General features: G+C 49.5%; 2 protein-coding genes across 5 annotated transcripts in view; both read left to right on the top strand.

Moving 5' to 3' along the window:
- Positions 1-4,039: 4,039 nt before the first annotated feature.
- Positions 4,040-8,376, top strand: RAX2 (retina and anterior neural fold homeobox 2; the record flags this gene model as incomplete). The annotated part of the gene is made up of 3 exons (XM_083421275.1): positions 4,040-4,364; positions 5,123-5,298; positions 7,999-8,376. The coding sequence occupies exons 1-3, from the start codon at positions 4,190-4,192 to the stop codon at positions 8,374-8,376; spliced, it is 729 nt and encodes a 242-aa protein (XP_083277401.1). The 5' UTR covers positions 4,040-4,189.
- A 2,504-nt stretch (positions 8,377-10,880) lies between these two features.
- ATP8B3 (ATPase phospholipid transporting 8B3) overlaps positions 10,881-27,968 on the top strand; it is a 50,311-nt gene continuing 33,223 nt past the window's right edge. Inside the window, exons 1-5 of one of the 4 annotated variants that reach the window (XM_083421385.1) lie at positions 10,881-10,978; positions 22,333-22,374; positions 24,314-24,405; positions 26,124-26,237; positions 27,200-27,298. In XM_083421385.1, the coding sequence (XP_083277511.1) occupies positions 10,921-10,978; positions 22,333-22,374; positions 24,314-24,405; positions 26,124-26,237; positions 27,200-27,298 (405 nt within the window). In that variant the 5' untranslated portion in view covers positions 10,881-10,920. Of the gene's footprint in view, positions 10,979-14,682; positions 14,909-18,546; positions 18,663-18,946; positions 19,152-22,332; positions 22,375-24,313; positions 24,406-26,123; positions 26,238-27,199; positions 27,299-27,968 lie in introns of those variants that run through there. The other 3 variants (XM_083421386.1, XM_083421384.1, XM_083421387.1) reach the window with 3 other exon arrangements.

Raw genomic sequence — 27,968 nt, 5'->3', positions numbered from 1 at the left:
AGAACATGTGCAAAGGTCCTTTTCTGGGCCAAACCACATACCAAAAAAAAGCCATGAAAAATGAATGCATGGCTGCTTCGATGGCACTATCCGGACATGGAAGTTAGTGTGGCAAAATCAGCCGCTGATGTTCACATTGTTGGCTTGCCACTTGCTTAAATTCATTTCTTTATTGGCACCTGTGCATCTTGTAGCTTATTTTGGAGAGGTTTACAAAAAGAAAAAGAAAAAATCAGTTCTGAGATGCACCCAGGCCTCAGGTTCACAATCGAAAGAAAACAATGCAACACCCAAGAAACTTGGGATAGAGAGGGAGGGAGAAAGCAAGCTCATAGGCACATAGAATTTTATAATAATGATTTATTATTTATACCCCACCCATCTGACTGGGTTTCCCCAGCCACTCTGGGCGGCTCCCAACACCAAACATTGAAAACTACTAAAATACAATAATTCATCAAATATTAAAAGCTTCCCTAAAGAGGGCAGCCTTCAGATGTCTTCTAAAAGTCAGATAGTTGTTTATTTCCCTGACATCTGATGGGAGGGTGTTCCATCCCCTGAGAAGGCCCTCTGCCTGGTTCCCTGTAACCTCACTTCTCGCAGGGAGGGAACCGCCAGAAGGCCCTTGGAGATGGACCCAGGTGTCTGGGCTGGAAGATGGGGGTGGAGACACTCCTTCAGGTCTACTGGGCCGTTTATGGCTTTCAAGGTCAGCACCAACCCTTTGAATTGAGCTCGGAAACGTCCTGGGAGCCAATGTAGGTCTTTCAGGACTGGTGTTATGTGGTCTCGTCAGCTGCCCCCCCAGTCCCCAGTCTAGCTTCCGCATTCTGGATTAGTTGTAGTTTCCGGGTCACCTTCCAAGGCAGCCCCACGGAGAGCGCATGGCAGTAGTCCAAGCGGGAGATGACCAGAGCATGCACCACTCTGGCCAGTCTGCAGGCAGTGTCCTCTCCGTCCTAAGCACCATCGCACAGAACAGGGAGGTGTTCTTTGCGAACCCTCCACCGAAACCGGGTGGTTTCCCCAATTGCTTGCACATCTGTGGGCCTCCACATCTCCCGGTGCCTCGGTGGGTTCGCATTTTGACCATCCCATGCTGGCTGAGGAGGAAATTGTCTCTCCAAGCCCTCTCCACGCTTGTCAGGCCTTGTTAGCGTCCCCAGCAAAGAAGTCATCTCTTTTTCTGCCCCTGTACCCCCCAGCCGCCGAATGCAAAATCCCTCAGCAAAGAGGGTGAGCCAGGATTAGGGGCCCAGAGGTTTTGCTGTCCTGGCTTTGCCTAAACTCAAATCCCCCCGGTCTAATATCCCGAGTGCTGCAAGATCCCAAAAGCACCTGGACTAAAATGGTCTATCAAAAACTTTACTCCTGTGGTTTATCACCACAACAGCTACCGTGTTTTTCGCTCTATAAGACGCACCAGACCACAAGATGCACCTAGTTTTTGGAGGAGGTAAACAAGAAAAAAACTATTCTGAATCTCAGAAGCCAGAATAAGAAGAGGGATCACTGCGCAGTGAAAGCAGCAGTCCCTCTTGCTGTTCTGGCTTCTGGGATAGCTGCGCAGCCTGCATTCGCTCCGTAAGACGCACACACATTTCCCCTTACTTTTTAGTAGGGAAAAAGTGAGTCTTGCAGAGCAAAAAATACGGTACTCACTTTGGGTTTTAGTAAAGCAAACCGTCTAATTTGTCAGCGCCGGGACGCGGGTGGCGCTGAGGGTTAAACCACAGAGCCAAGGGCTTGCCGATCAGAAGGTCGGCGGTTCAAATCGCCACGACGGGGTGAGCTCCCGTTGCTCAGTCCTTGCTCCTGCCAACCTAGCAGTTCAAAAGCACGCCAGCGTAAGTAGATAAATAGGTACCGCTCCGGCGGGAAGGTGAACGGTGTTTCTGTGCGCTGCTCTGGTTAGCTAGAAGCGGCTTAGTCCTGCTGGCCAGATAATATAAGAATGGAAAATACTTAAGGAATATGTTATTTGCAAAAATAAACCGCCTTAGCAGAACTGGAATGACACTTGCGAACGCTAAATACTGTTTACATGTTGTACTATTTTAATGTTGTTAGCCGCCCTGAGCCCAGCTTCGGCTGGGGAGGGCGGGAAATAAATAAAATTTATTATTATTATTATTAAATAAATTTAACAAATATCTTAGTAGGATGTATGAAAAAGGATACAAAATAAAACTGCGAGATAATACCACGATGATAGAAAAAGAATGATTGGAAGTTTCTTGTAAAAAAAAAAATATATTATTTGAAGGACATGATGTTGTATAAATCTTTGGTTTTCTTTTCATTATTTCCCCCCTCTTTTTTCTTTTTTCATATTTTTTCTTGCTTTTAAGTCATGAAGTTCCCCCCCTATTTTTATTTAACCTTGTTATACCTACCCTAGTTGTATGTTTGTATTTTAAACCTATATCTATCTATCTATCTATCTATCTATCTATCTATCTATCTATCTATCTATCATCTATCTATCTATCATCTATCTATCTATCTATCATCTATCTATCTATCATCTATCTATCTATCATCTATCTATCTATCATCTATCATCTATCTATCTATCATCTGTCTATCTATCTATCTATCATCTATCTATCTATCTATCTATCTATCTATCATCTATCTATCTATCTATCTATCGGTATATATATAGGTAGGCACACACACACACACATATATATATATAAATTTGACTGAGCTCTGGTTAAGTTCCTACTAGATTTGGGGAGGGGTGAAGGAGGAAAGTTGGGGGGGAGTTGAGGTCGGAATTTGACACGTGCCCCTTGCTTACAACCCCCCCTTCCCCCAAATCCCCCAAGCTGTTAAATAGCACAGGATGAGCAGAAGCTGGGAGTTAGAGCCATGAAGGCGCGAGAGTGAAGAAGGAGGAGAGAAAGAGAGAGAGAGAGATTGGGACTTGGTGAGTGATTTATGTGGGGTGCAAACCTGGAAGGAAGTGTTCCGCTTTGCGAACTTTTTCCGGAAGCTGAACATGCTCCGTTTTGAATGTAATGCTGAGGTCTGTCTTTTTCCCCCTATTTATTTTGTGTTTTTCCTTTCGCGGCTCTTTTTGTTTGTTTTTGGGACTCTGTGGACCCCAGTTCAGCTGCTGATGGATCGATTGTGTGACTGCGGTACACCGTTTCTTGCTTTCATTTTGCGGATCAACGGTCTCGTTCGAAAGCAAAATCCATGTTTAATTGCTGTTTTAGGGGTTGTTTTTAAAAGTCTGGAACGGATGAATCTGTTTTGCATTCCTTTCTATGGGAAAGCAGCAAGCCTTGCTTTTGGAACGCTTTGGTTTTGGAACGGAATTTCCGGAACAGATTAAGTTTGAGAACCAAGATACCACCAAGGGGTGTGTGTGTGTGTGTGTGTGTGTGTGTGTCTGTTTGTGTGTGATCCTAAAGGAAAATAATATTATTATTATTATTATTATTATTATTATTACAGTGGTACCTCTGGTTCCGAAAGGGATCCGTTCTGGAGGCCCGTTCGCAACATGAGCAGAACACAACCTGCGTCTGCACATGCTCAGTTCGCCACTTCTGCGCATGCGCGTGACGTCATTTTGCGCATCTGCACATGCGCGAGCGGTGAGACCCGGAAGTAACCTGTTCCATTACTTCTGGGTTGCCGCAGGACACAACCTGAACACGCTCAACCTGAAGCAAACATAACATGACTGTATTATTATTTTATTTTAAGAAGACCTCCTCCCTCTGAAAGGGACGCGGGTGGCGCTGTGGGTTAAACCACAGAGCCTAGGACTTGCTGATCAGAAGGTCAGCGGTTCGAATCCCCGCGATGGGGTGAGCTCCCGTTGCTCGGTCCCTGCTCCTGCCAACCTAGCAGTTCGAAAGCACACCAGCGCAAGTAGATAAATAGGTACGGCTCCGGTGGGAAGGTAAACGGCGTTTCCGTGCGCTGCTCTAGTTCGCCAGAAGCGGCTCAGTCCTGCTGGCCACATGACCTGAAAGCTGTACACCAGCTCCCTCGGCCAGTAAAGCGAGATGAGCGCCGCAACCCCAGAGTCGGCCACGACTGGACCTAATGGTCAGGGGTCCCTTTACCTTTATATTACTCCCTCTGAAGCTACCTCTTGCAGACTTTGCCAGGTTCTTTGGCTAATACATCTGCCTCCCTCTCCTCTTCTAGACAAAAGAGGGCCATGTACCATATAACTGGCAGCTTCGCTTTCCCGCTGGTGACCTCTCCGTCGCTCCTGTACACAGTGCCACCCCATCTTCCGCAGGCTCCGGGAGGGTGCTGCTCCTCCATTCTGCCAGCACCCTCAACTCAACTCACGCCTTTCTGCACCGTCCCTGCAATGGATCACCTGGCAGGTAAAGGGGGCTGGTCTGCCAAATGGGGCTGTCAGGCCCTCTGCCTGGTTCCCTGTAACCTCGCTTCTCGCAGGGAGGGAACCGCCAGAAGGCTCTCGGAGCTGGACCCCGGTGTCCGGGCTGAACGATGAAGGTGGAGACGCTCCTTCAGGTCTACTGGGCCATTTAGGGCTTTCAAGGTCAGCACCAACACTTTGAATTGTGCTCGGAAACGTCCTGGGAGCCAGCGTAGGTCTTTCAGGACCAGTGTTATGTGATCTCATCGGCCGCTCCCAGTCCCCAGTCTGGCTGCCGCATTCTGGATTAGTTGTAGTTTCCGGGTCACCTTCAAAGGTAGCCGCATGTAGAGTGCATGGCAGTAGTCCAAGCGGGAGATAACCAGAGCATGCACCACTCTGGCCAGACAGTCTGCGGGCAGGGAGGGTCTCATCCTGTGTACCAGATGGAGCTGCCCTGGACACAGAATTGACCTGCGCCTCCATGGACGGCTGTGAGTCCAAAATTACCCCCGGGCTGCACACCTGCTCCTTCAGGGGCACAGTTGCCCCATTCAGGACCAGGGAGTCCCCCATATCCGCGGGCCGGATTGAGAAGGCGATTGGGCCGCTTCCGGCCCCCGGTCCTTCGTTTGCCTACCCACGCCTTAGCTTAATACTAGACGGACCAGGTTTTCCCATGACGGTCCAGCCTTGCCTTCCCTCTCGTTCCACTCCTTCCTCCACAAATAAAAATAATAAAAGCCTTTTGCACATGCACAGAAATCTTCCTGGACCTGCAGTACGGCCTACCGCAGAGGCGCCGACGGAGCCGGACCGTCTTTACGGCGCAGCAGCGGCAGGCTTTGGAGAACGCCTTTGAGCGGACCCATTACCCAGACGTGGGCACCCGGGAAAGGCTCTCCGCCTTCGCCAACCTGCCCGAGGCTCGTGTGCAGGTAATTTGGGGGGCGCACCCTCCGTGGCGCTGTGGGTAAAACCTCAGGGTCTAGGACTTGCCGATCGTCAGGTCGGCGGTTCGAATCCCCGCAATGGCGGGGTGAGCTCCCGTTGCTCGGTCCCAGCGCCTGCCAACCTAGCAGTTCAAAAGCACGTCAAAGTGCAAGTAGATAAATAAGGACCGCTTACTAGCGGGAAGGTAAACGGCGTCCGTGTGCTGCGCTGGCTCGCCAGATCCAGCTTGTCACGCTGGCCACGTGACCCGGAAGCGTCTGCGGACAGCGCTGGCTCCCGGCCTCTTGAGTGAGATGAGCGCACAACCCTAGAGTCTGGCAAGACTGGCCCGTACGGGCAGGGGTACCTTTACCTTTACCCTCCGTGGGGAGCTTTCCCCAGCACCCGTCGACGTGCTGCAGCGGAGACAGGCCTTTCTCAAGCCTGCCTCTGGGGCAGACCCGCGTTGTCTGGGTTGCTGGCGGTGAAATATTTCAAAAGGGAACAGTTAGGGCCAGAGGCGTCAACTTGCAAGGGTGATGGAGGAGGGGACCAACGCTGCACACATGACCTTATGATGTCCCGGTTTTTTCTCCTTCATATAATCCTTTTTATTAAAGGTAAAGCTAAAGGGACCCCTGACCATTAGGTCCAGTCGTGGCCGACTCCGGGGTTGCGGCGCTCATCTCGCTTTATTGGCCGAGGGAGCCGGCGTACAGCTTCCGGGTCATGTGGCCAGCAGGACTAAGCCGCTTCTAGCGAACCAGAGCAGCGCACAAAAATGCAGTTTACCTTCCCGCTGAAGCGGTACCTATTTATCTACTTGGACTGTCATCCCCTTCTCCTTGTGCCCTCCATCTTCCCCAGCATCAGGGTCTTTTCCAGGGAGTCTTCTCTTCTCCTGAGGTGGCCAAAGTCTTGGAGCCTCAGCTTCAGGATCTGTCCTTCCAGTGATCACTCAGGGCTGTTTTCCTTCCGAATGGAGAGCTTTGATCTTCTTGCAGTCCATGGGACTCTCAAGAGTCTCCTCCAGCACCAGAATTCAATAGCATCCATTCTTCGGCCATCAGCCTTCTTGATGGTCCAGCTCTCACTTCCATACATCACTACTGGGAAAACCAGAGCTTGAACTATAGGTATAAAAGATACCTATTAGGTCCATCAATAACCATATAGCATATATCCAACACAAAAAAACAGCAACAATTTGTTGTTGACAAAGGACAGCTGAACATAGAAAGGGCCCCATTACCTTCAGGAGCTGAGGGCCTCATCCAGCCCTGTCTGGGATTATGATTGAAATTACGATGTCCCTATTTTCATTGCAGAAATGTTGGAGGGTACGTGCAACCCGTTTGCTTGGGAGCAAGCTGTCTTGCAAAAGAGCCCTGATATTTTGGCGGGGGTCAAACTCTGACCTTTTCCCGTCCCTGTAATTTGCCAGGATGAAAGGTTTGGGACCTTATCATCGTTCCCTTCAAAAGTCAACCTCCCAGTTTATGATAGGGGCATTCCTGCAGATAATTGTACGTCCTGGCTGGCACTTTCATTTAGCACAGCACCACCTCTCAATTTTCCATTTGCCTCCCCCACCCCCAAACCTCCCCCCCCCCACCAGCAAGAGAGGATTATTCCACTGGCCATACTGGTTTATACTTTGGTATTTTCCTGGGACAGAGCTAGGAAGGACACGGACATAGGGGGCCCATTGGGGAGGTGGCCGTAGTCTGTGCCATTTCTCCCTGAGCTGCTAGATTTCTGCAAGACGGGGAGGGCCGCTGGTTTGTGCATTTAAGCACACTATCCCCCACAGCAAGTGAACACTCCCCGAGAGGACTGGGTCGTCTCTCTCCTCTCTTTCCTCTTCCTCTGTCAACAACAACAACAACAACAATAATAAATAATTTATTTATACCCCGCCCATCTGACTGGGTTTCCCCAGCCACTCTGGGCGGCTTCCAGCAAAATAGTAAAATACAATCATTCATCAAATAGTAAAAGCTTCCCTAAACAGGGCTGCGTTCAGATGTCTTCTAAACGTCAGAAAGTTGTTTATCTCCTTGGCATCTGATGGGAGGGCGCTCCAAAGGGCGGGTGCCACTACCGAGAAGGCCCTCTGCCTGGTTCCCTGTAACCTCGCTTCTCGCAGGGAGGGAACCGCCAGAAGGCCCTCTGGAGATGGACCCCGGTGTCTGGGCAGAACAATTGGGGTGGAGACGCTCCTTCAGGGATACTGGGCCATTTAGAGCTTTAAAGGTCAGCCCCAACACTTTGAATTGTGCTCGGAAATGTCCTGGGAGCCAATGTATGTCTTTCAAGACCAGTGTTATGTGGTTCCAGCGGCCGCTCCCAGTCACCAGTCTGGCTGCCGCATTCTGGATGAATTGCAGTTTCCGGGTCACCTTCAAAGGGAGCCCCATGGAGAGCGCATGGCAGTAGTCCAAGCGGGAGATAACCAGAGCATGCACCACTCTGGCCAGACAGTCTGCAGGCAGGGAGGGTCTCATCCTGCGTCCCAGATGGAGCTGCCCTGGACACAGAACTGACCTGCGCCTCAATGGACAGCTGTGAGTCCAGAATGACTCCCAGGCTGCGCACCTGGTCCTTCAGGGGCACAGTCACCCCATTCAGGACCAAGCAGTCCCCAATACCTGCCCGCTCCCTGTCCTCTAGTAGGCCAATGTAACTCTCATTCTCCCCCCCAGGTGTGGTTCAAAAACCGACGGGCCAAATTCCGCAAGAGCCAGCACGAACCGCGGAAGAAGCCCCCCAGGACCGACGACCCCCCTGGCGTCCTTGCGGGAGGAAGAGGCGCGACCGCGACGGACCGGCACACTTTGCAAGCGCCTCGGATGTGGACCACGTCACAGAGCGCCGTGCCAGGGAAGAAACAGCTTGTCGATGCTGTAGCAGAGGACCACAAGGACGCTGCTCCGAGGCCTCTCCTGGGGGGTGCCCAAGCAGTTTCTGGAGCTGCCCCCCTGGACCCCACACCCGTGCAAAGTGAGACCAGGAGGAGGCAGGGTTTGGGACTGTGGTGTGGGTCTGCATTGCCCTTGCAGGCTTATTGGCTGAACACGTAGGCGAAAAGAGTCTGGGATTTCCCCGTTCACAACCTGCATAATAATAATTTATTATTTATACCCCGCCCATCTGGCTGGCTTCCCCAGCCACTCTAGGCAGCTTCCCAAAAAATAGTGTAATACATCAAATATTAAAAGCTTCCCTAAACAGGGCTGCCTTCAGATGTCTTCTAAAAGTCTGGTAGTTGTTGTTCTCTTTGACATCTGATGGAAGGGTGTTCCACAGGGCGGGCGCCACCACCGAGAAGGCCCTCTGCCTGGTTCCCTGTAACCTCACTTCTCGCAGTGAAGGAACCGCCAGAAGGCTCTCGGGAGATGGACCCAGGTTTCCGGGTAGAACGATTGGGGTGGAGACGCTCCTTCAGGGATACTGGACTGAGGCCGTTTAGGGCTTTCAAGGTCAGCACCAACACTTTGAATTGTGCTTGGAAACATACTGGGAGCCAATGTAGGTCTTTCAAGAAGGGGGTTATGTGGTCTCGGCGGCCACTCCCAGTCCCCAGTCTGGCTGCCACATTCTGGATTAGTTGCAGTTTCCGGGTCACCTTCAAAGGTAGCCCCACGTAGAGTGCATGGCAGTAGTCCAAGCGGGAGATAACCAGAGCATGCACCACTCTGGCCAGACAGTCTACGGGCAGGGAGGGTCTCATCCTACGTACCAGATGGAGCTGCCCTGGACACAGAATTAACCTGCGCCTCCATGGACAGCTGTGAGTCCAGAATGACTCTCAGGCTGCGCACCTGATCCTTCGGGGGCACAGTTGCCCCATTCAGGACGCAGGGCGCATTTTGCTCTCCAAAGTTGCAAAGTCGTAGCCCTGTGGGTGCAGCAGCTGCCTTGCATGCAGAAGGTTCCAGTTTCTTTTAAATATGACAGTGGTCCCTTGGTTTTCAAACGCCTTGGTACTCAAACAACTTGGAACCCGAACACCGCAAATCCGGAAGGAAGTGTTCCGGTTTGCGAACTGTTTTCGGAAGCTGAACGTGCCCCGTTTTGAGTGCCATGCTTCCGATTTGAGTGTTACGCTGAGGTCTGTCTGTTTTTGCTATTTATTTTACGTTTTTGTGGCTCTTTATTGTTCTGTTTTTGTGACTGTTCAGCTACCGATGGATTGTGTGACTGCAGTACATTATTGATTGCTTTCATTTTATGGATCAATGGTCACGTTAGATAGTAAAATTCATATTAAACTGCTATTTTAGGGGTTGTTTTTAAATGTCTGGAACAATCCATTTTGCATTAATATCTAGGTGAGCAGGAGAACTTCTAGGTTGGCAGGAGCAGGGACCGAGCAACGGGAGCTCACCCCGTCATTGCGGGGATTCGAACCGCCAAACTTCTGATCAGCAAGTCCTAGGCTCTGTGGTTTAACCCACAGCACCACCCGCGTCAGTAACTGAAGAATGTAGATTCCTTCAAAATTATAGGAAGGGCTGTCTACACCAGCTAAACCATTTCCTTCATTTGGTGCAGGGATTTTTACTTTCAATATATAAAGGGGACTCTCTTATTTTTTCCCCACCCACACATGCGCATCACATTTAATTGTTCCTCCAAGAAGTGGAGGAGAGGAAAACAGCTTCTATAATTCAGGGACTGTTCCTGGAAAACTGGGACACACTCAGAGGGGATGGTTGTTGTTGTTGTTGTTGTTGAGTCGTTTAGTGGTGTCCACCTCTTCGTGACCCCCTGGACCAGAGCACGCCAGGCCCTCCTGTCTTCCACTGCCTCCCGCAGTTTGGTCAAACTCATGTTGGTAGCTTCGAGAACACTGTCCCACCATCTCGTCCTCTGTCGTCCCCTTCTCCTTGTGCCCTCCATCTTTCCCAACATCAGGGTCTTTTCCAGGGAGTCTTCTCTTCTCATGAGGTGGCCAAAGTCTTGGAGCCTCAGCTTCAGGATCTGTCCTTCCAGTGTGAGCACTCAGGGCTGATTTCCTTCAGAATGGAGAGGTTGGATCTTCTTGCAGTCCATGGGACTCTCAAGAGTCTCCTCCAGCACCAGAATTCAAAAGCATCCATTCTTCGGCGATCAGCCTTCTGGAGGGGATGGTACTATGCGTTATGAAATGAGTGGGGCTGCAGACTCAAGAAAAAAAGAGAGATTGCAAGAGCTGCTAATTTGGGGAAAATGTGGAAAGCCTTCCTGGTGATGAGTCAACGGCAGGCATGTGGGAAAGGTTTGCTGCTGCTGCAGGCGGTGCGTTGCAAATTGGCCCATGCAAATTCCTGAGTTCGCAGAGGAGGCAGAGGTGTCCTCACCTGGGCTTGGCAAAGAGGATGCACTTCCTGATTGTCCAGTTATCCTCCGGGATTCTGAACCGCAACAGGTCCCTATATATATCATTTGCCCTGTGTGCCACCAGCCGCCAGCCGCCCAGGACTGCTCTCCAAGGAAGGATGTGGCCTTAAGCAGAGCCTCGCGGCAGGAAAGGGTTTCTGCTACCCAGCGAAGGATCAGCCAGGGGACAATTTCCCCTCTCCAAAGAACACCCGGGGTGCTTTTTTTTTTGCCTATTTTGCGTTTGCTGCTGAAGCTGAGCGATGAGGGCCAGAGCGGGGACAGGAGTCGAGGCTTCCGGCGAGAAGCAGGAGAAACCAGGTAAACCCCAATCCACACACCATTGCTTCACCCCCAGAACTCCTGCCTTCGTTTTGGCTCACGTCCCATTAACACAGGGATGGGGAGTTCCGATTGGGGCCGTCGGGACCACTCTAAAGTGCTCTGGGCTTTCTTTTCTTTCTTTTAATTTTAGTTTTCAGAGTTTCAAAAAGAAAAACATTTTTTTACACACACACACACTTGTATACTTTAAACCATAATCAATATCAGTACAGTGGTGCCTTGCAAGACGAAAAGAATCCGTTCCGTGAGTCTCTTCGTCTAGCGGTTTTTTCGTCTTGCGAAGCAACCCCATTAGCGGATTAGCCGATTAGCACGATTAGCGGTTTAGCGGCTATTAAAGGCTTAAGGGATTAGCGGATTAGCTGCTAAAAGGCTATTAGCAGCTTAGTGCCTTAGAAAAAGGGGGTGGGGAGCGGAAAAAAACCCCCAGGAATCGCAAGACATTTTCGTCTTGCAAAGCAAGCCCATAGCAAATTCGTTTTGCGAAGCACCTCCAAAACGGAAAACCCTTTCGTCTAGCGGGTTTTCCGTCTTGCGAGGCATTCGTCTTGCGGGGCACCACTGTACCTTTATAGGGTTGCCTGAACCTCCGGTTTAGGCCACAGCACCCCCCGCAGTTTACTGCTCTTTCTTAATGAGAGGAGAGGGCCGAGGCCGTGAGAAGTCCCTTGCATCCTGACATGACTTGCCTCTAGAGTGAAATCTATCAGGTAAAGGGACCCCTGACTGTTCGGTCCAGTCGCGGATGACTCTGGGGTCGCGGCGCTCATCTCGCTTTCAGGCCGAGGGAGCCAGCGTTTATCCGCAGACAGTTTTTCCGGGTCATGTGGCTAGCAGGACTAAGCCGCTTCTGGCGAAACCAGAGCAGCGCACGGAAATGCCGTTTACCTTCCCGCCGGAGCAGTACCTATTCATCTACTTGCGCTTTGACATGCTTTGAGTTTGTTGAGTTGTCCAGATATTTCCCCAGACGTTTCGGCGATTTCCAGGCGTTGTCTAGCAGTGCCGAATCCCAGCGCTGTCCGAACGGCAGTCCTAGCCACTGGCGAGTTCCAGCAGGGTTTTGTTTTGTTTTTATGCTGGTAGGGCGGAAGGCTGGGAGCCCATCAGCAGGTGGCGCCATTGGGGAATGAGAGGCCAGAGCAAACTCATTCCAGCTCTGGCCTCTTCTTCCTCCTCCTCCCTGCTGAGTTCTGCAAGGGCTGAGGTCTGCAAGGAGGAACGAACCACCTTCTGGACTGGCAGTAAGTAGGAAAACAGGCAGAGGGGCTAAGTTTGTCGTCCCGTTTGCCCTAGACTAGTGACCAGCAACCGCTGAGGGACAGCCTCACATGAAAATCTCATTACTTTATTCTGATGCCCAGTGTTTTAGCAATAACCCTGGGCACCACTGAAACACTTGGGGGAAAAGGGGAACCTTGGTGCTATCGCCACACATGCCATCGTCTCAAAATTGCTTTGTGACAGTGTGTTACTTTACGTGCGAGGAGGGGCGGAGAGATGTAAGTGAAAGCCGGGGAGGTCTGGGGCTGCTCTGATTCAGGGAATTAATCCAGGTTAAACCCTAATTAAGAGGGAGAGGAATGTGGAGGAGAGGGAGAAATTGCAAAAAGGAAAGGGAAAATGAGCCTTTTCTTTGGGTTGCGTCACATTCCATAATTATAATTTTATTATGTATACCCTGCTCATCTGACTGGGTTGCTCCAGCCGCTCTGGGCAGCTTCCATCATATATAAAAACATGTTGTTGAGTCGTTTAGTTGTGTCCGCCTCTTTGTGACCCCCTGGACCAGAGCACGCCAGGCACTCCTGTCTTCCACTGCCTCCCGCAGTTTGGTCAAACTCATGTTGTTTGAGAACACTGTCCCACCATCTCGTCCTCTGTTGTCCCCTTCTCCTTGTGCCCCCCATATTTCCCAACATCAGGGTCTTTTCCAGGGAGTCTTCTCTTCTCATGGCCAAAGTCTTGGAGCCTCAGCTTCAGGATCTGTCCTTCCAGTGAGCACTCAGGGCTGATTTCCTTCAGAATGGAGAGGTTGGATCTTTTTGCAGTCCATGGGACTCTCAAGAGTCTCCTCCAGCACCAGAATTCAAAAACATTAAACGTTTTAAAAAACCCAAAACCTTCCCTATTCAGGGCTGCTTTCAGATGTCTTCTGAAGGTTGTTGTATTTACGTATCCATTTGGCACAGGAGTCGCATAACAGAAAACATTAAAAAATGACTTCCCTGTAGAGGATTGCCTTCAGATGGCTCGGGGGTCGGATAACTCCAACATTTCTCCAATTAAAATAGGGTCGTCCTAAGGAAAAGTAAAGGGACACGGGTGGCGCTGTGGGTTAAACCACAGAGCTGCTTGGGCTTGCCAATCAGAAGGTCGGCAGTTCAAATCCCCGCGATGGGGTGAGCTCCCGTTGTTTGGACCCTGCTCCTGCTAACCTAACAGCTCGAAAGCACGCCCAAAAGTGCAAGTAGATAAATAGGTACCACTCTGGTGGGAAGGTAAACGGCGTTTCCGTGCGCTGCTCTGGTTCGCCAGAAGCGTCTCAGTCCTGCTGGAAGCTGTACGCCGGCTCCCTCGGCCAGTAAAGCGAGATGAGCACCGCAACCCTAGAGACGTCCGCGACTGGACCTAATGGTCAGGGGTCCCTTAACTTTTAGGCAACCTAAGGCCCGGGGGCCGGATGCGGCCCAATCGCCTTCTCAATCCATCCCGCAGACGGTCCGGGAATCAGTGTGTTTTTAGATGAGTAGAATGTGTCCTTTTATTTAAAATGCATCTCTGGGTTATTTGTGCGGCCTGCCTGATGTTTTTACATGAGTAGAATGTGTGCTTTTAATGATAATAATAATAATAATAATAATAATAAGAAGAAGAAGAAGAAGAAGAAGAAGAAGAAGAAGAAGAAGAAGAAGAAGAAGAAGCAGCAGCAACCAGCTACCAGAATGAGTTTGACCAAATTGTGGGAGGCAGTGGAAGACAGGAGGGCCTGGCGTGCTCTGGTCCAGGGGGTCACAAAGAGGCGGACACGACTAAACGACTAAACAACAACAACAAATAATAAAAAATAATGATAACAACAACAACAACAATTTATACCCCACCCTCCCCAGGCTCAAGGCGGCTAACACTAGATATAAAAACAATTGATTAAAACACAACTTAAAAACCGGATTATAATAATAATATTAATAATAAATTTTATTTATATCCTGCCCTCCCCAGCCGAAGCCGGGCTCAGGGCGGCTAGCAACAATAAAACAGTGCAAAAGTACAGCACAAAAAACACTCTAAAATCATTCATTATAAAATTAAAATGCAGCCTCATTTCAGTAGAAACTCAAATCAAAAACTTTTTGGGGATGAAAACCTGCATCTCTGGGTTGTTTGTGGGGCATAGGAATTCGTTCATGTTTTCCCCCAAAATATAGTCCGGCCCGCCACATGGTCTGAAGGAGGGTGGATCACCCCACGGCTGGAAAAGGTTGCTGACATCCTGAATTAAGCTGGATGTTGAGAGGTGCAGGACAGATAAAAGAACAGGATGCTTGGCTGACTCAGCAGGCAGGCTCCTCTGATCGTCTTCTGAGGAATGAGATCGGGACCTGGTTTGCAGGTGGTTGAGGTGTGGTCCAGGTGAGCAGCTCAATTAAACCCGTGAGCGCAGAAACCAGTTCATTGTTTCCTTGCCGGGTTTCCAAACAGATCGGCTGTTGCTCCGTCACGGAGCGATGGCTTTCCCCCAGAAGCGAGAAGCGAGATTTAGTTACCCTTAAAGGCAAGACAGAACAAGAGCCACACTCCCACGGTTTCGCATGGGCCTGTTTAAAAACGACTCCTTGCCACTTGGGTTTCCTAATCAAGTAGATCGGAGAATCTGATCGAAATGTGCAATGCAGCTGCCACGTAAGTCTTTCTCAATATAATAATAATAATCATAATAATAATCATAATAATGTATTTATACCCTGCCCATCTGGGCAGCTCCCAACCAAATATTAAAAACACAACACAGCATTAAACAGGGACATGGGTGTCGCTGCGGTCTAAACCACAGAGCCTAGCACTTGCCGATCAGAAGGTCGGCGGTTCGAATCCCCGCAACGGGGTGAGCTCCCGTTGCTCGGTCCCTGCTCCTGCCAACCTAGCAGTTCTAAAGCACACCAATGCAAGCAGATAAATAGGTACCGCTCCAGAGGGAAGGTAAACGGCATTTCCATGCGCTGCTCTGGTTCGCCAGAAGCGGCTTAGTCCTGCTGGCCACATGACCCGGAAGCTGTACGCCGGCTCCCTCGGCCAGTAAAGTGAGATGAGCGCCGCAACCCCAGAGTCGGTCACGACTGGACCTAACGGTCAGGGGTCCCTTTACCTTTTACAGCATTAAACATTAAAAGCTTCCCTAAACATGGCTGCCTTCAGATATCTTCTAAAAGTCTGGTAGTTGTTTTTCTCTTTGACATCTGGTGGGAGGGCGTTCCACAGGGTGGGCGCCACCACCGAGAAGGCCCTCTGCCTGGTTCCCCATAACCTCACTTCTCACAGAAGAGAGCCAGAAGGCCCTCAGAGCTGGACCTCAGTGTCCAGGCAGAACGATGGGGGTGGAGACGCTCCTTCAGGTCTACTGGGCTACTGGAGGATTCTGTGATTCTATGATTCTATGACCTGCAAGGCAAATGTGACAATCATTCATCCTTTTGCTTAAGCATCTAATCTCTGGCGGATGCAACACTGTGGACCAGACAATTGCTCCATCTAGAGCACACACATAGAAACAGCAGCCCAAAAATCTGGGAGGCTTCCAACATAAACAAAAACACAATTAAACATGAAACATTTTTTTAAAAACTTCCCTATCCAGGGCTGCCTTCCGATGTCTTCTAAAGGATGTAGAGTTACTTATCTCCCCTTAGCTCCTAGGGTCACATAACTCCATCCCCTCTAACATTTCTCTGATGAAAATAGGGACGTCCTAGGGAAGTCCTAAGGAGATCAGCCCTGAGTGCTCACTGGAAGGACAGATCCTGAAGCTGAGGCTCCAAGACTTTGGCCACCTCAGGAGAAGAGAAGACTCCCTGGAAAAGACCCTGATGTTGGGAAAGATGGAGGGCACAAGGAGAAGGGGACGACGGAGGACGAGATGGTGGGACAGTGTTCTCGAAGAGACCAGCATGAGTTTGACCAAACTGTGGGAGGCAGTGGAAGACAGGAGTGCCTGGCGTGTTCTGGTCCAGGGGGCCACAAAGAGGCAGACACGACTAAATGACTAAACAACAACAACAAGGAAATGCGGGACATTCTGGGATCAAATCTGAAACCGGGATGGCTTCTGTAAATCTGGGACTGTTCCTGGAAAATAGGGACGCTCTGAGGATCTGTATTATTCCTGAAACTGCCTCCCAGAGCCGTCCAGATCTCCAGGTCCCTGTTGTTGTTGCTTAGTCGTTTAGTGGTGACCACCTCTTCATGACCCCCTGGACCAGGGGTTTGTTGGGTTACTGATTGCTGCACCTGCAAAGCTGGACAGAATCGGCTTCACCGCAGTGGGCAGCAAGGAGTTAGCTGGGTCTGCGGTCAGAATAAGAGCGCTGAGAAAAATAGAGTGAAACATGATCGAGCAAGGCTTGTGCAGAGAGAAGAGGCAGAGCCACCACGTCAGAGCAAAAGCACTTTGTTCTGCCTTTCCAGTCCATGGAGGGTTTTGGCTGGCATGTAGGGTGGTTTCCAAAGAAATTGGAGAGTTAAGGCAGAACAGTTCCTTGTCGGGTCAACTGCACAATCCACCACCTGCCAACTCTCTGAAGCAAGTGGACTCTGTCTGTTTCTTTGGATTGAAACTGAGGACATGCCATGCAGCACCAGTTTTGCACCCGAAAGGGGTTAGCTCATTTTGGGGTGTGCATCAAACCCCACTGTATTTCTGTAAAGGGACCCCTGACCATTAGGTCCAGTCGTGGCCGACTCTGGGGTTGCGACGCTCATCTCTCTTTACTGGCCGAGGGAGCCGGCGTACAGCTTCCGGGTGATGTGGCCAGCAGGACTAAACCGCTTCTGGCGAACCAGAGCAGCGCACGGAAACGCCGTTTACCTTCCCGCCGGAGTGGTACCTATTTATCTACTTGCACTTTGAGGTGCTTTCGAACTGCTAGGTTGGCAGGAGCAGGGACCGAGCAACGGGAGCTCACCCCGGCATTGCAGGGATTCAAAACGCCCTTTTAAAAATATAGGTCTGGGTGTTCTGCACAGCACTGGGCAGCTGTGGTTGGTGACAAATTGAGCTTCGTCATGCATTGGCACATAGGCAAATTCACTCCCACGGGAGGCAGTGAGAACCAACAACATTAATGGCTGTAAGAGAAGATTAGGCAAACATCCCCTCCAACGTTTCTACCCTGAAAATAGGGATGCCCTATTCCATCCCCTCCAACGTTTCTCCCCTGAAAATAGGGACCTCCTATTCCACACCCTCCAACATTTCTCCCCTGAAAATAAAGGTAAAGGTAAAGGTACCCCTGCCCGTACGGGCCAGTCTTGCCAGACTCTAGGGTTGTGCGCTCATCTCACTCTATAGACCGGGAGCCAGCACTGTCTGTAGACACATCCGGGTCACATGGCCAGCGTGACAAGCTGCATCTGGCGAGCCAGCGCAGCACACGGAAACGCCATTTACCTTCCCGCTGGTAAGCGGTCCCTATTTATCAACTGCTAGGTTGGCAGGCGCTGGGACCGAACGACGGGAGCGCACCCCGCCGCTGGGATTCGAACCACCGACCTGACGATTGGCTAGTCCTAGGCGCTGAGGTTTTACCCACAGCGCCACCCGCGTCCCTGAAAATAGGGACATCCCATTCCATCCCCTCCAACGTTTCTCCTCTGAAAATAGGGACGTCCGATTCCACCCCCTCCAACGTTTCTCCCCTGAAAATAGGGACGTCCCATTCCATCCCCTCCAACGTTTCTCCCCTGAAAATAGGGACGTCCTATTCCATCCCCTCCAACGTTTCTCCCGTGAAAAAAGGGACGTCCTATTCAATCTCCTCCAACGTTTCTGCCTGAAAATAGAGATGTCCTATTCCATCCCCTTCAATATTTCACCCATGAAAATAGGGACATCCTATTCCATCATATTCCACCCCCACCAACGTTTCTCCCGTGAAAATAGGGAGTTATGCGACACCTTAGCCAAGCAGATAAGTAAACACTTTAGAAGACATCTGAAGGCAACCCTGTAGAGAGGTATTTTTTAAAACAATATTTAATGTCTGACTATATTTTTATGTCTTTTGGAAGCTGCCCAAAGTGTCTGGGGCAACCCAATCCGATGGGTGGGGTATAAATAATTAGATTGTTATTACTGTTATGGAACAGGACATCTCTGTTTTCACCGGTGAAAAGTTGGAGGGTTATGTTGTGTGTGTGTCTGCGAGAAAGAGAGGTGGAAACTGGAGCCGTGGTGATGAATAGCTTGGCACAGGTAGACTATCCCGGTTCGTGGAGACTCCATTTACGGATGCGAAGAGTCCACGTGTGTGAAAGCCGGTTCGATTTTGCGTGTGGGTGTTTTGTGTGGGCACAACCCCCGGCAGCATGCCAGCCGGGAGAGGGAGAGGTGAAAGGAGATACCTTACACCTGTCTGGAAAGGATTTCTCGTCCGAGGAACAGGTGAGTGAGTCTTGCAGGTATCGTCATGGGAAAGGCGCTGGCAGGTGGGAGCTTGGAGAGAGAGAGAGAGAGAGGAGAGACTGGAAGACTGGCGAGAGTGGCGCTCCCTTGTCAGTCAATCCAGATTTCAAGAGCCGCCCAGGTGTCTTGGCAGTGCTGGCCTCACCTCTCTGCCACATCTAGCAAATCGCTCGAGGGCCTCAGAGGCATCCCTGGCAGAGGGTATATCTCACCTGGCCCTGGGGAGGGAAGCAGGTAAGCTGTGCCAACTCCCGGTTTCTATGGAGCCGCCGGGTTTTGAGCTGCGCCCTTAATGAGGACCCTGGGGCAGTCGTTGGGAGGGGAGGAAAAAATAAACGAGGAAAATGGAGATAATTTCTTCCCCACCGCCCTAAGACCTTAAGAAGTGGCTGGATCGGGACCTATCTAAGTCCAGGATCGTGCCTCTCGGCGGCCGAGCGGATGTCTCGACAGGGAGCCCCGCAAACAGTGAGAAATTTTCTACCTTTATTCAGGTTTTTTGAGCCGTTTGGGTACAATCAGAACAGGGAAACGTGGAAAATGCAAGGATGGTTGATTTTGATCGCCGCGAGGCGGGAGGGAAGGAAGTCGCTAGGCTCTGAAGATAATGGTGATGTGAATGTATATAATTAGATGGAAAATAAATAAAAATTGTATCTAAAAAATAAAGCCCGCAAGCAGTGATTTATCCCTTTGTGCCCATGAATGGTGCAAACCTCTTTTTTTCCTAGGGAAAAATTTGGGGGGACTCACCGCAAAGTTTGTTTATTGAGGGCCCCATCTCAGTGCCACCCAGGCGGTGGAGAAATCTAAGATGCGGTTACCGTATTTTTTGCTCTAGAAGACTCACTTTTCCCCTCCTAAAAAGTAAGGGGAAATGTGTGTGCGTCTTATGGAGCGAATGCAGGCTGCGCAGCTATCCCAGAAGCCAGAACAGCAGGAGGGATTGCCGCTTTCGCTGCGCAGCGATCCCTCTTGCTGTTCTGGCTTCTGAGATTCAGAATAGTTTTTTTCTTGTTTACCTCCTCCAAAAACTAGGTGCGTCTTGTGGTCTGGTGCGTCTTATAGAGTGAAAAATACGGTAATAAACTCTAGGGGACAATGATCAGCATCGGACACGGCCTCAACTTTACCGTTTACAGATATAGGTGGGACATTAGCAGAGAAGGAGGAGGAGAAAGAATTATTTGGTTTTTAGAAAGTTAAGGGAACTCAATTCACTCTGAGTTCCTGCTCCAAAAATAACAACCCCAGTGGCAATCCATTTGAGTTTGTCAGGGATTGTGGGAAATAGGTGACTCATCAGAGCAGGTTGGAGTGATTCTGTAATTACAGGATTCTGCGATTGCGAAGTTAAGGATTCAAGAGCCAGCGTGGTGTAGTGGTTAAGAGCGGTAGTCTCGTAATCTGGGGAACCGGGTTCGCTTCCCCGCTCCTCCACATGCAGCTGCTGGGTGACCTTGGGCCAGTCACACTTCTCTGAAGTCTCTCAGCCCCACTCACCTCACAGAGTGTTTGTTGTGGGGGAGGAAGGGAAAGGAGAATGTTAGCCGCTTTGAGACTCCTTAAAGGGAGTGAAAGGCGGGATATCAAATCCAAGTAGGCTGATGTTTACACAGTCTCCAGGTAATGCAAGGCGACGTTTAGGACTGGCAAAAGGAACTGGATATTATTGGGCTGTGGACAGTGTTTGTCTCTCTGTGTTTTGAGGCCGTTGCAGGAACCCTAAGATGTCAAAACGATAAAACAAATGTTCATAAACACACGGGGTATTCTGAAATGCAACCCTGAATCCATTATCGACTATCTTAAATGACCCCGCGGTAGAAGGAATTATCTGGGGAAGAATAGGTTTTGTTTTTGTTTTCAACATGTCAGTCTTGTTAAATAAATAAACTGGCATCAGCTGCTTGGGATGAACTGCAAAACCGGTCCGGCAAGTATCTTTTAAGCAGAGCAGGCAGTCCGCAGAGCATCTTCTGTCCATCAACAGGTGTAAATTTGTGAGCAGGATTCGAAAGGATGACCCAGAACGGTCAAGTCAGGGCAATCGGCAAACATTTACAGATCTGTTGGCAAACAAGAGAGAAGCCACGCTCTCAAATTTCCGTTGTAGACGGCCTTTTTCTGCGACACCATACTCTCCAACGTTTCTCCAATGAAACTACCGTGGTACCTCAGGTTAAGTACTTAATTCGTTCCGGAGGTCCGTACTTAACCTGAAACTGTTCTTAACCTGAAGCAGCTAATGGGGCCTCCCCCTGCTGCCGCGCCGCCGCCGCACAATTTCTGTTCTCATCCTGAAGCAAAGTTCTTAACCTGAAGCACTATTTCTGGGTTAGCGGAATCTGTAACCTGAAGCGTATGTAACCCGAGGTACCACTATAAACCCTCCCTATACAGGGCTAAGGGAAGCGGGTGGCGCTGTGGTCTAAACCACTGAGCCTCTTGGGCTTGCCGATCAGAACGTCGGTGGTTCGAATCCCCGCGATGGACGGGGTGAGCTCCCGTTGCTCGGTCCCTGCTCCTGCCAACCTAGCAGTTCGAAAGCACATCCAAGTGCAAGTAGATAAATAGGTACCACTCCGGTGGGAAGGGAAACGGTGTTTCTGTGCGCTGCTCTGGTTCGCCAGAAGCGGCTTAGTCCTGCTGGCCACATGACCCAGAAGCTGTGTGCGGACAAATGCCAGCTTTTGGTTTGGGAACGGAATTTCCGGAACGGATTAAGTTTGAGAACCAAGGGACCACTGTATTTTTTTAAAAAATGCAACGTACAGAGTCTTCTAAAGGAAACATACACCCCAACAGCCCATCTGCAGCTGAGACACTGAGTCCATCCATTTCCCCCTTGTTTTATGAGGCATGACAGGGACAGATTGAAATTTGCCTATTCAAAGGACTGGCTAAACATCAAAGAGAAAAATTATCCTGCGGAATCAGGCCAAATGCCTTCTCTGTTTACCAGAATCTTCCAGGTCCGTGTGTGTGTGTGTGTGTGTGTGTGTGTGTGTGTGTGTGAACTTTTCAGTTCAAAGATCTCCAGAATTATTTTGCTGGGATTCCTCCATTGCAGGGGTCAGACTGGATGACCTCTGGAGGGTCCCATTCAATTCCGCAATTCTAGGATTCTACGAAATGCTGTTACAGCAGCTTGAAAGCAGCATAAGGTGGGACCCAGTTTCTAACATTGTTAAAAACGCCCATTTTCCCATAAACCTGTTTATACGTTCAGCATCCTTTCTGGAATAAGTTAACTTAATGGACCAACTTTTTCTATCTATTATTTTTATTATCTTTATTGCATTTTTTAAAAATTACAGAGAAAGCACGAATTAAGCATGACATCCAAATATTCAAAAAGAAAAAGAAAAATATACGGAAAAAGTAAAAATATAAAAAGGAAAGGAAAAGGAAAAAGAAAGAAAAATGATAAAGAACGAGTCGAGCGCACAAAATTGTTCAAAGGATACAAAGCGAAATGCTGAAACGAGCTTTTGGTATTCGCAAAAGATAAGCAGAATATTGTGTAGAATGCGTCAAGTATATGGTTCTTTTCGTCGCTGCTGCTAAGGGGTGGCGAATCTGACCCAAATACATGACTGGTGCAGTCTGTCTAATCTACCTCTCTATCCATCTCTTTGATTTCTAGGGACCAAAATGGCCAGCCAGGATGACTCCAAAGCCCAACAAGGTAGCTGAGAATTTGAGCTTGCTTCTTTCCTCTTCCCTCCCAAATCGCTTTCCATTTATGTCATGGCTTTTTACATTGTAAGCCTGAGGATTCCTTCCTTCCTTCCTTCCTTCCTTCCTTCCTTCCTTCCTTCCTTCCTTCCTTCCTGTCTCTCTCTCTCCCTCTTTCTTTCTTTCTTTCCTTCCTTCCTTCCTTCCTGTCTCTCTCTCTCCCTCTTTCTTTCTTTCTTTCTTTCTTTCTTTCTTTCTTTCTTTCTTTCTTTCTTTCCTTCCTTCCTTCCTTCCTTCCTTCCTTCCTTCCTTCCTTCCTTCCTTCCTTCCCTCTTTTTCCCTCCCTCCCTCCCTCCCTTCTTTCTTTCCTTCCTTCCTTCCTCCCTCTCTTTCTCTCTCTCTCCCCCCTCTCCCTCTTTCTTTCTTTCTTTCTTTCTTTCTTTCTTTCTTTCTTTCTTTCTTTCCTTCCTTCCTTCCTTCCTTCCTTCCTTCCTTCCTTCCTTCCTCCTTTCACTCTTTTTCCCTCCCTCCCTCCCTTCTTTCCTTCCTTCCTTCCTTCCTTCCTTCCTTCCTCTCTTTCTCTCTCTCTCCCCCCTCTCCCTCTTTCTTTCTTTCTTTCTTTCTTTCTTTCTTTCTTTCTTTCTTTCTTTCTTTCTTTCTTTCTCTCTCTCTCTCTCTCTCTCTCTCTTTCTCTCTTTCTCTCTTTCCCCCTTCCTTCCTCCCCCCTCTCCCCCTCTCCCTCTTTCTTTCTCTCTCTCTCTCTCTCTCTCTCTCTCTCTCTCTCTCTCTCTTTCTCTCTTTCCCCCTTCCTTCCTCCCCCCTCTCCCCCTCTCCCTCTTTCTTTCTTTCTTTCTTTCTCTCTCTCTCTCTCTCTCTCTCTCTCTCTCTCTCTCTCTCTTTCTCTCTTTCTCTCTTTCCCCCTTCCTTCCTCCCCCCTCTCCCCCTCTCCCTCTTTCTTTCTTTCTTTCTTTCTTTCTTTCTTTCTTTCTCTCTCTCTCTCTCTCTCTCTCTCTCTCTCTCTTTCTCTCTTTCTCTCTTTTCCCCTTCCTTCCTCCCCCCTCTCCCCCTCTCCCTCTTTCTTTCTTTCTTTTGCTCTTTTTTCCTTCCTTCCTTCCTTCCTTCCTTCCTTCCTTCCTTCCTTCCTCTCTTCCTCTCTTTCACGATTTGTAAGCCACTCTGAAAGCCATCTGTGACTGAAGAGTGGGATTTTTAAAAAAACAAAAAGAATAATAAGAACCAGTCTTTAAATTACGTATATTAAGCGTGAGACAGAGACCTAGCAAACAGTCTCTGTGAACCTCAAACTAAGCGCTCCAGATTAATTGGAGGGGTGGGAGTTCTGGAGCTCTCGCGATATCCCAGGGTTCTAGACTCCTGTCTGCTTTGGTTTATAGACCTCACTTGCTATTTCAGGGTACTAGGCTCATTTGTGCTCTGGACATCCATTTTCCCCTTTACGGTTCTAGGTGCCTCTTGGGTTCTAGATCTCTCTAGCTGTGAGATGATAAGGGGTGATATGATAGCCATGTTCAAATATATAAAAGGATGTCACCTAGAGGAGGGAGAAAGGTTGTTTTCTGCTGCTCCAGAGAAGCGGACACGGAGCAATGGATCCAAACTACAAGAAAGAAGATTCCACCTAAACATTAGGAAGAACTTCCTGACAGTAAGAGCTGTTTGACAGTGGAATTTGCTGCCAAGGAGTGTGGTGGAGTCTCCTTCTTTGGAGGTCTTTAAGCAGAGGCTTGACAACCAGATGTCAGGAGTGCTCTGGTGGTGGTTCCTGCTTGGCAGGGGGTTGGACTCGATGGCCCTTGTGGTCTCTTCCAACTCTTCTTTGATTCTATGATTCTATGTTCCCGGCATCTCTTTTCTATCATGGGGTTCTAGACTGCTCTCTGCAAACAGTGCTACCTCTGAGGTCTTCTTCCCTACCTCTCTTTGTCCAGATTTCACCTGGATCGTGAAGGCGAACGACCGGGCATACCACGAGCAGTTTCACACGACCTACGCCTGGTGTCTGAAGAAGAAAAAATATGCTGTAAGGAAATGGAACTTCTGTTTTATTGATCTTATAGCTGATGGCAAGTCCAGTTCCGTCCCCTTCCCGAAAGCCTCGGTGCTTACTGCAAATTATATTTCCTTTTCTTAAGCAGCAGAGTCACTGCAGCTTGGACAAAACATGACTCGGTTCTAGAAGGGGCCAGCCTAAGTGTTACGCAACCTGCAGTAACAAAATCCTTAATAATAATAATCATTTATTTATACCCCGCCCATCTGGCTGAGTTTCCCCAGCCACTCTGGGCGGCTCCCAATCAAGTGTTAAAAACAGTCCAGCGTTAAATGTTAAAAGCTTCCCTAAACAGGGCTGCCTTCAGATGTCTTTTAAAGATAGGATAGCTGCTTATTTCCTTCACATCTGAAGGGACGGTGTTCCACAGGGCGGGCGCCACCACCAAGAAGGGCTTCCCCAGCCACTCTGGGCGGCTTCCAAAAAATATTAAAATACTGTAATACATCAAACATTAAAAGCTGCCTTCAGATGTCTTCTAAAAGTCTGGTAGTTGTTGTTCTCTTTGACATCTGGTGGGAGGGTGTTCCACAGGGCGGGCGCCACCACCAAGAAGGCCCTCTGTCTGGTTCCCTGTAGCCTCACTTCTCGCAATGAGGGAACCGCCAGAAGGCCCTCGGTGCTGGATCTCAGTGTCCGGGCTGAACGATGGGGGTGGAGACGCTCCTTCAGATATACTGGGCTGAGGCCGTTTAGGGCTTTCAAGGTCAGCCCCAACACTTTGAATTTTGCTCGGAAATGTACTGGGAGCCAATGCAGATCTCTCAGAACCGGTGTTATGTGGTCCCGGCGGCCGCTCCCAGTCACCAGTCTAGCTGCCGCATTCTGGATTAATTGCAGTTTCCGGGTCACCTTCAAAGGTAGCTCCATGGAGAGCGCATGGCAGTAGTCCAAGCAGGAGATAACCAGAGCATGCACCACTCTGGCAAGACAGTCTGTGGGCAGTTAGGGTCTCAGCCTGTGTACCAGATGGAGCTAGTAGACAGCTGCCCTGGACACAGTTATCAAATCAGTTGGGGGAACGGAGGAAAAACTGTGCGCTCCCAAAATCCACCAGAAGGAAGCAGGAACGGGATCAGCAAGTTGTGTTTGCTTAGCTTTTCGAAATCGACGGTTGCAATCGAAATTATTCAACACCCCCATGGCAAATCGAAATTTGGTGACTGGGAGTGGCCGCCGAGACCATATAACACTGGTCTTGAAAGACCTACATTGGCTCCCAGTATGTTTCCGAGCACAATTCAAAGTGTTGGTGCTGACCTTGAAAGCTCTAAACGGCCTCGGTCCAGTATACCTGAAGGAGCGTCTCCACCCCGGACACCGGGGTCCATCTCCCAAGGGCCTTCTGGTGGTTCCCTCACTGCGAGAAGTGAGGTTACAGGGAACCAGGCAGAGGGCCTTCTCGGTGGTGGCGCCCGCCCTGTGGAACGCCCTCCCTTCAGATGTCAAAGAGAACAACAACTACCAGACTTTTAGAAGACATCTGAAGGCAGCCCTGTTTAGGGAAGCTTTTAATGTTTGATGTGTTACAGTATTTTAATATTTTTTGGAAGCCGCCCAGAGTGGCTGGGGAAACCCAGCCAGATGGGCGGGGTATAAATAATAAAGTATTATTATTATTAACTCAAATAAGTCTCGGAACACATATCTTTATTTATTTATTTTTGTCCTCCCACCTTCGTGTTCAGGGCAACGGCATCAAGACGGCCAAGTATAACGTCCTCACATTTCTCCCGCTCAACTTGTACGAACAGCTTCATCGGCTGGTTAATTTATACTTCATCTTCATCATCCTCCTGCAGGTAAGGGGCTGCTCATGTATTTGGGAATGGGGGTGTCCCAGAGAGGAATTCTGGAGCAAGCCATTGGGTTGTGTGTGTGTGTCAGTGACCCCTAGCGCCTATTGCTCTAAGCATCAAGACCGGGAGATCTTAAAAGAAGATATAAAATACACGGTACCTAGGTTTTCAAACATCTCCATTGACGAACATTTCTGTTTATGAATGCCATAAACCCGGACGTACAGTGGTACCTTGGTTCTCAAACTTAATCCGTTCTCGGAGCCCGTTCCAAAACCAAAGCGTTCCAAAACCGAGGCGCGCTTTCCCATAGGAAGTAACGCAAAACGGATTAATCCGTTCCAGGCTTTTAAAAACAGCCATTTAACGTGAACTTTACTATCTAACAAGACCATTGATCCATAGAATGAAAGCAATAGTCTATGTGCTGTAAAGGTAAAGATAAAGGGACCCCTAACCGTTAGGTCCAGTTGTGGCCGACTCTGGGGTTGCGGCGCTCATCTCGCTTAAATGGCCGAGGGAACCGGCGTACAGCTTCCGGGTCATGTGGCCAGCAGGACTAAGCCGCTTCTGGCGAACCAGAGCAGTGCACGGAAATGCAGTTTACCTTCCCGCCAGAGCGGTACCTATGTATCTACTTGCACTTTGTGCTTTCAAACTGCTAGGTTGGCAGGAGCAGGGACCGAGCAACGGGAGCTCACCCCGTCATTGCGGGGATTCGAACCGCCAACCTTCTGATTGGCAAGTCCTAGGCTCTGTGGTTTAAATAAGACCATATTGTAGATGATAAAAATTAAAACTAATTTCCCCCCCCTTACCTAGACTGATGACGGTCATTGTTTGGATGGGGGGCTTTTATCCATTTCTGCAGTCACACAGTCAACCAATCAGTAGCTGAACTGGGTTCCAAACCATTGTGAGAAATCTCTGAATATTCATTGTTCCTGGCCTGTCTTCTGTTTCAGACTGTCCCCCAGATCTCCACGCTTCCCTGGTTTGCTCTCCTCTTTCCCCTCACGCTCCTGCTGTCCATCAGAGGAGTCCGAGACCTGATTGATGACATTGTAAGTCTGAGTTGGCACGTTGGGGACCCCTCATAGCTCTTTCGCCCACAAATTTAATCTTATCAGGGTTCCCTTTTCAGACAATATAGGAACAGGGCTTTTAGTGCTTTTAGTTGGAGGTTGGGTGGCGGCTAACAGATTGAGGTTGAATCCTGACAAGACAGAAGGACTGTTTTGGGGGGTCAGGGGTCGGGCGGGTGTGGAGGACTCCCTGGTCCTGAATGGGGTGACTGTGCCCCTGAAGGGCCAGGTGCGTAGCCTGGGAGTCATTTTGGACTCACCACTGTCCATGGAGGCACAGGTCAGTTCTGTGTCCAGGGTAGGTCCATCTGGTACACAGGATGAGACCCTCCCTGCCAGCAGACTGTCTGGCCAGAGTGGTGCATGCTCTGATTATCCCCCGCTTGGAGTACTGCAATGCTCTCTATGTGGGGCTACCCTTGAAGGGGACCCAGAAACTACAACTAATCCAGAATGTGGCAGCTGGACTGGGGACTGGGAGTGGCCGCCGAAACCATATAACACCGGTCCTGAAAGACCTACATTGGCTTTCAAGATGTTTCGGAGCACAATTCAAAGTGTTGGTGCTGACCTTGAAAGCCCTAAACGGCTTCGGTCCAGTATACCTGAAGGAGCGTCTCCACCCCCATCGTTCTGCCCGGACACTGAG

Source organism: Podarcis tiliguerta (genome assembly GCF_965153285.1).
Source record: "Podarcis tiliguerta genome assembly, chromosome: 18".
NCBI classification, from domain to species: domain Eukaryota; kingdom Metazoa; phylum Chordata; class Lepidosauria; order Squamata; family Lacertidae; genus Podarcis; species Podarcis tiliguerta.
Note: the sequence above shows the minus strand (reverse complement) of the source record. Positions and strands in the feature narration are given on the sequence as shown.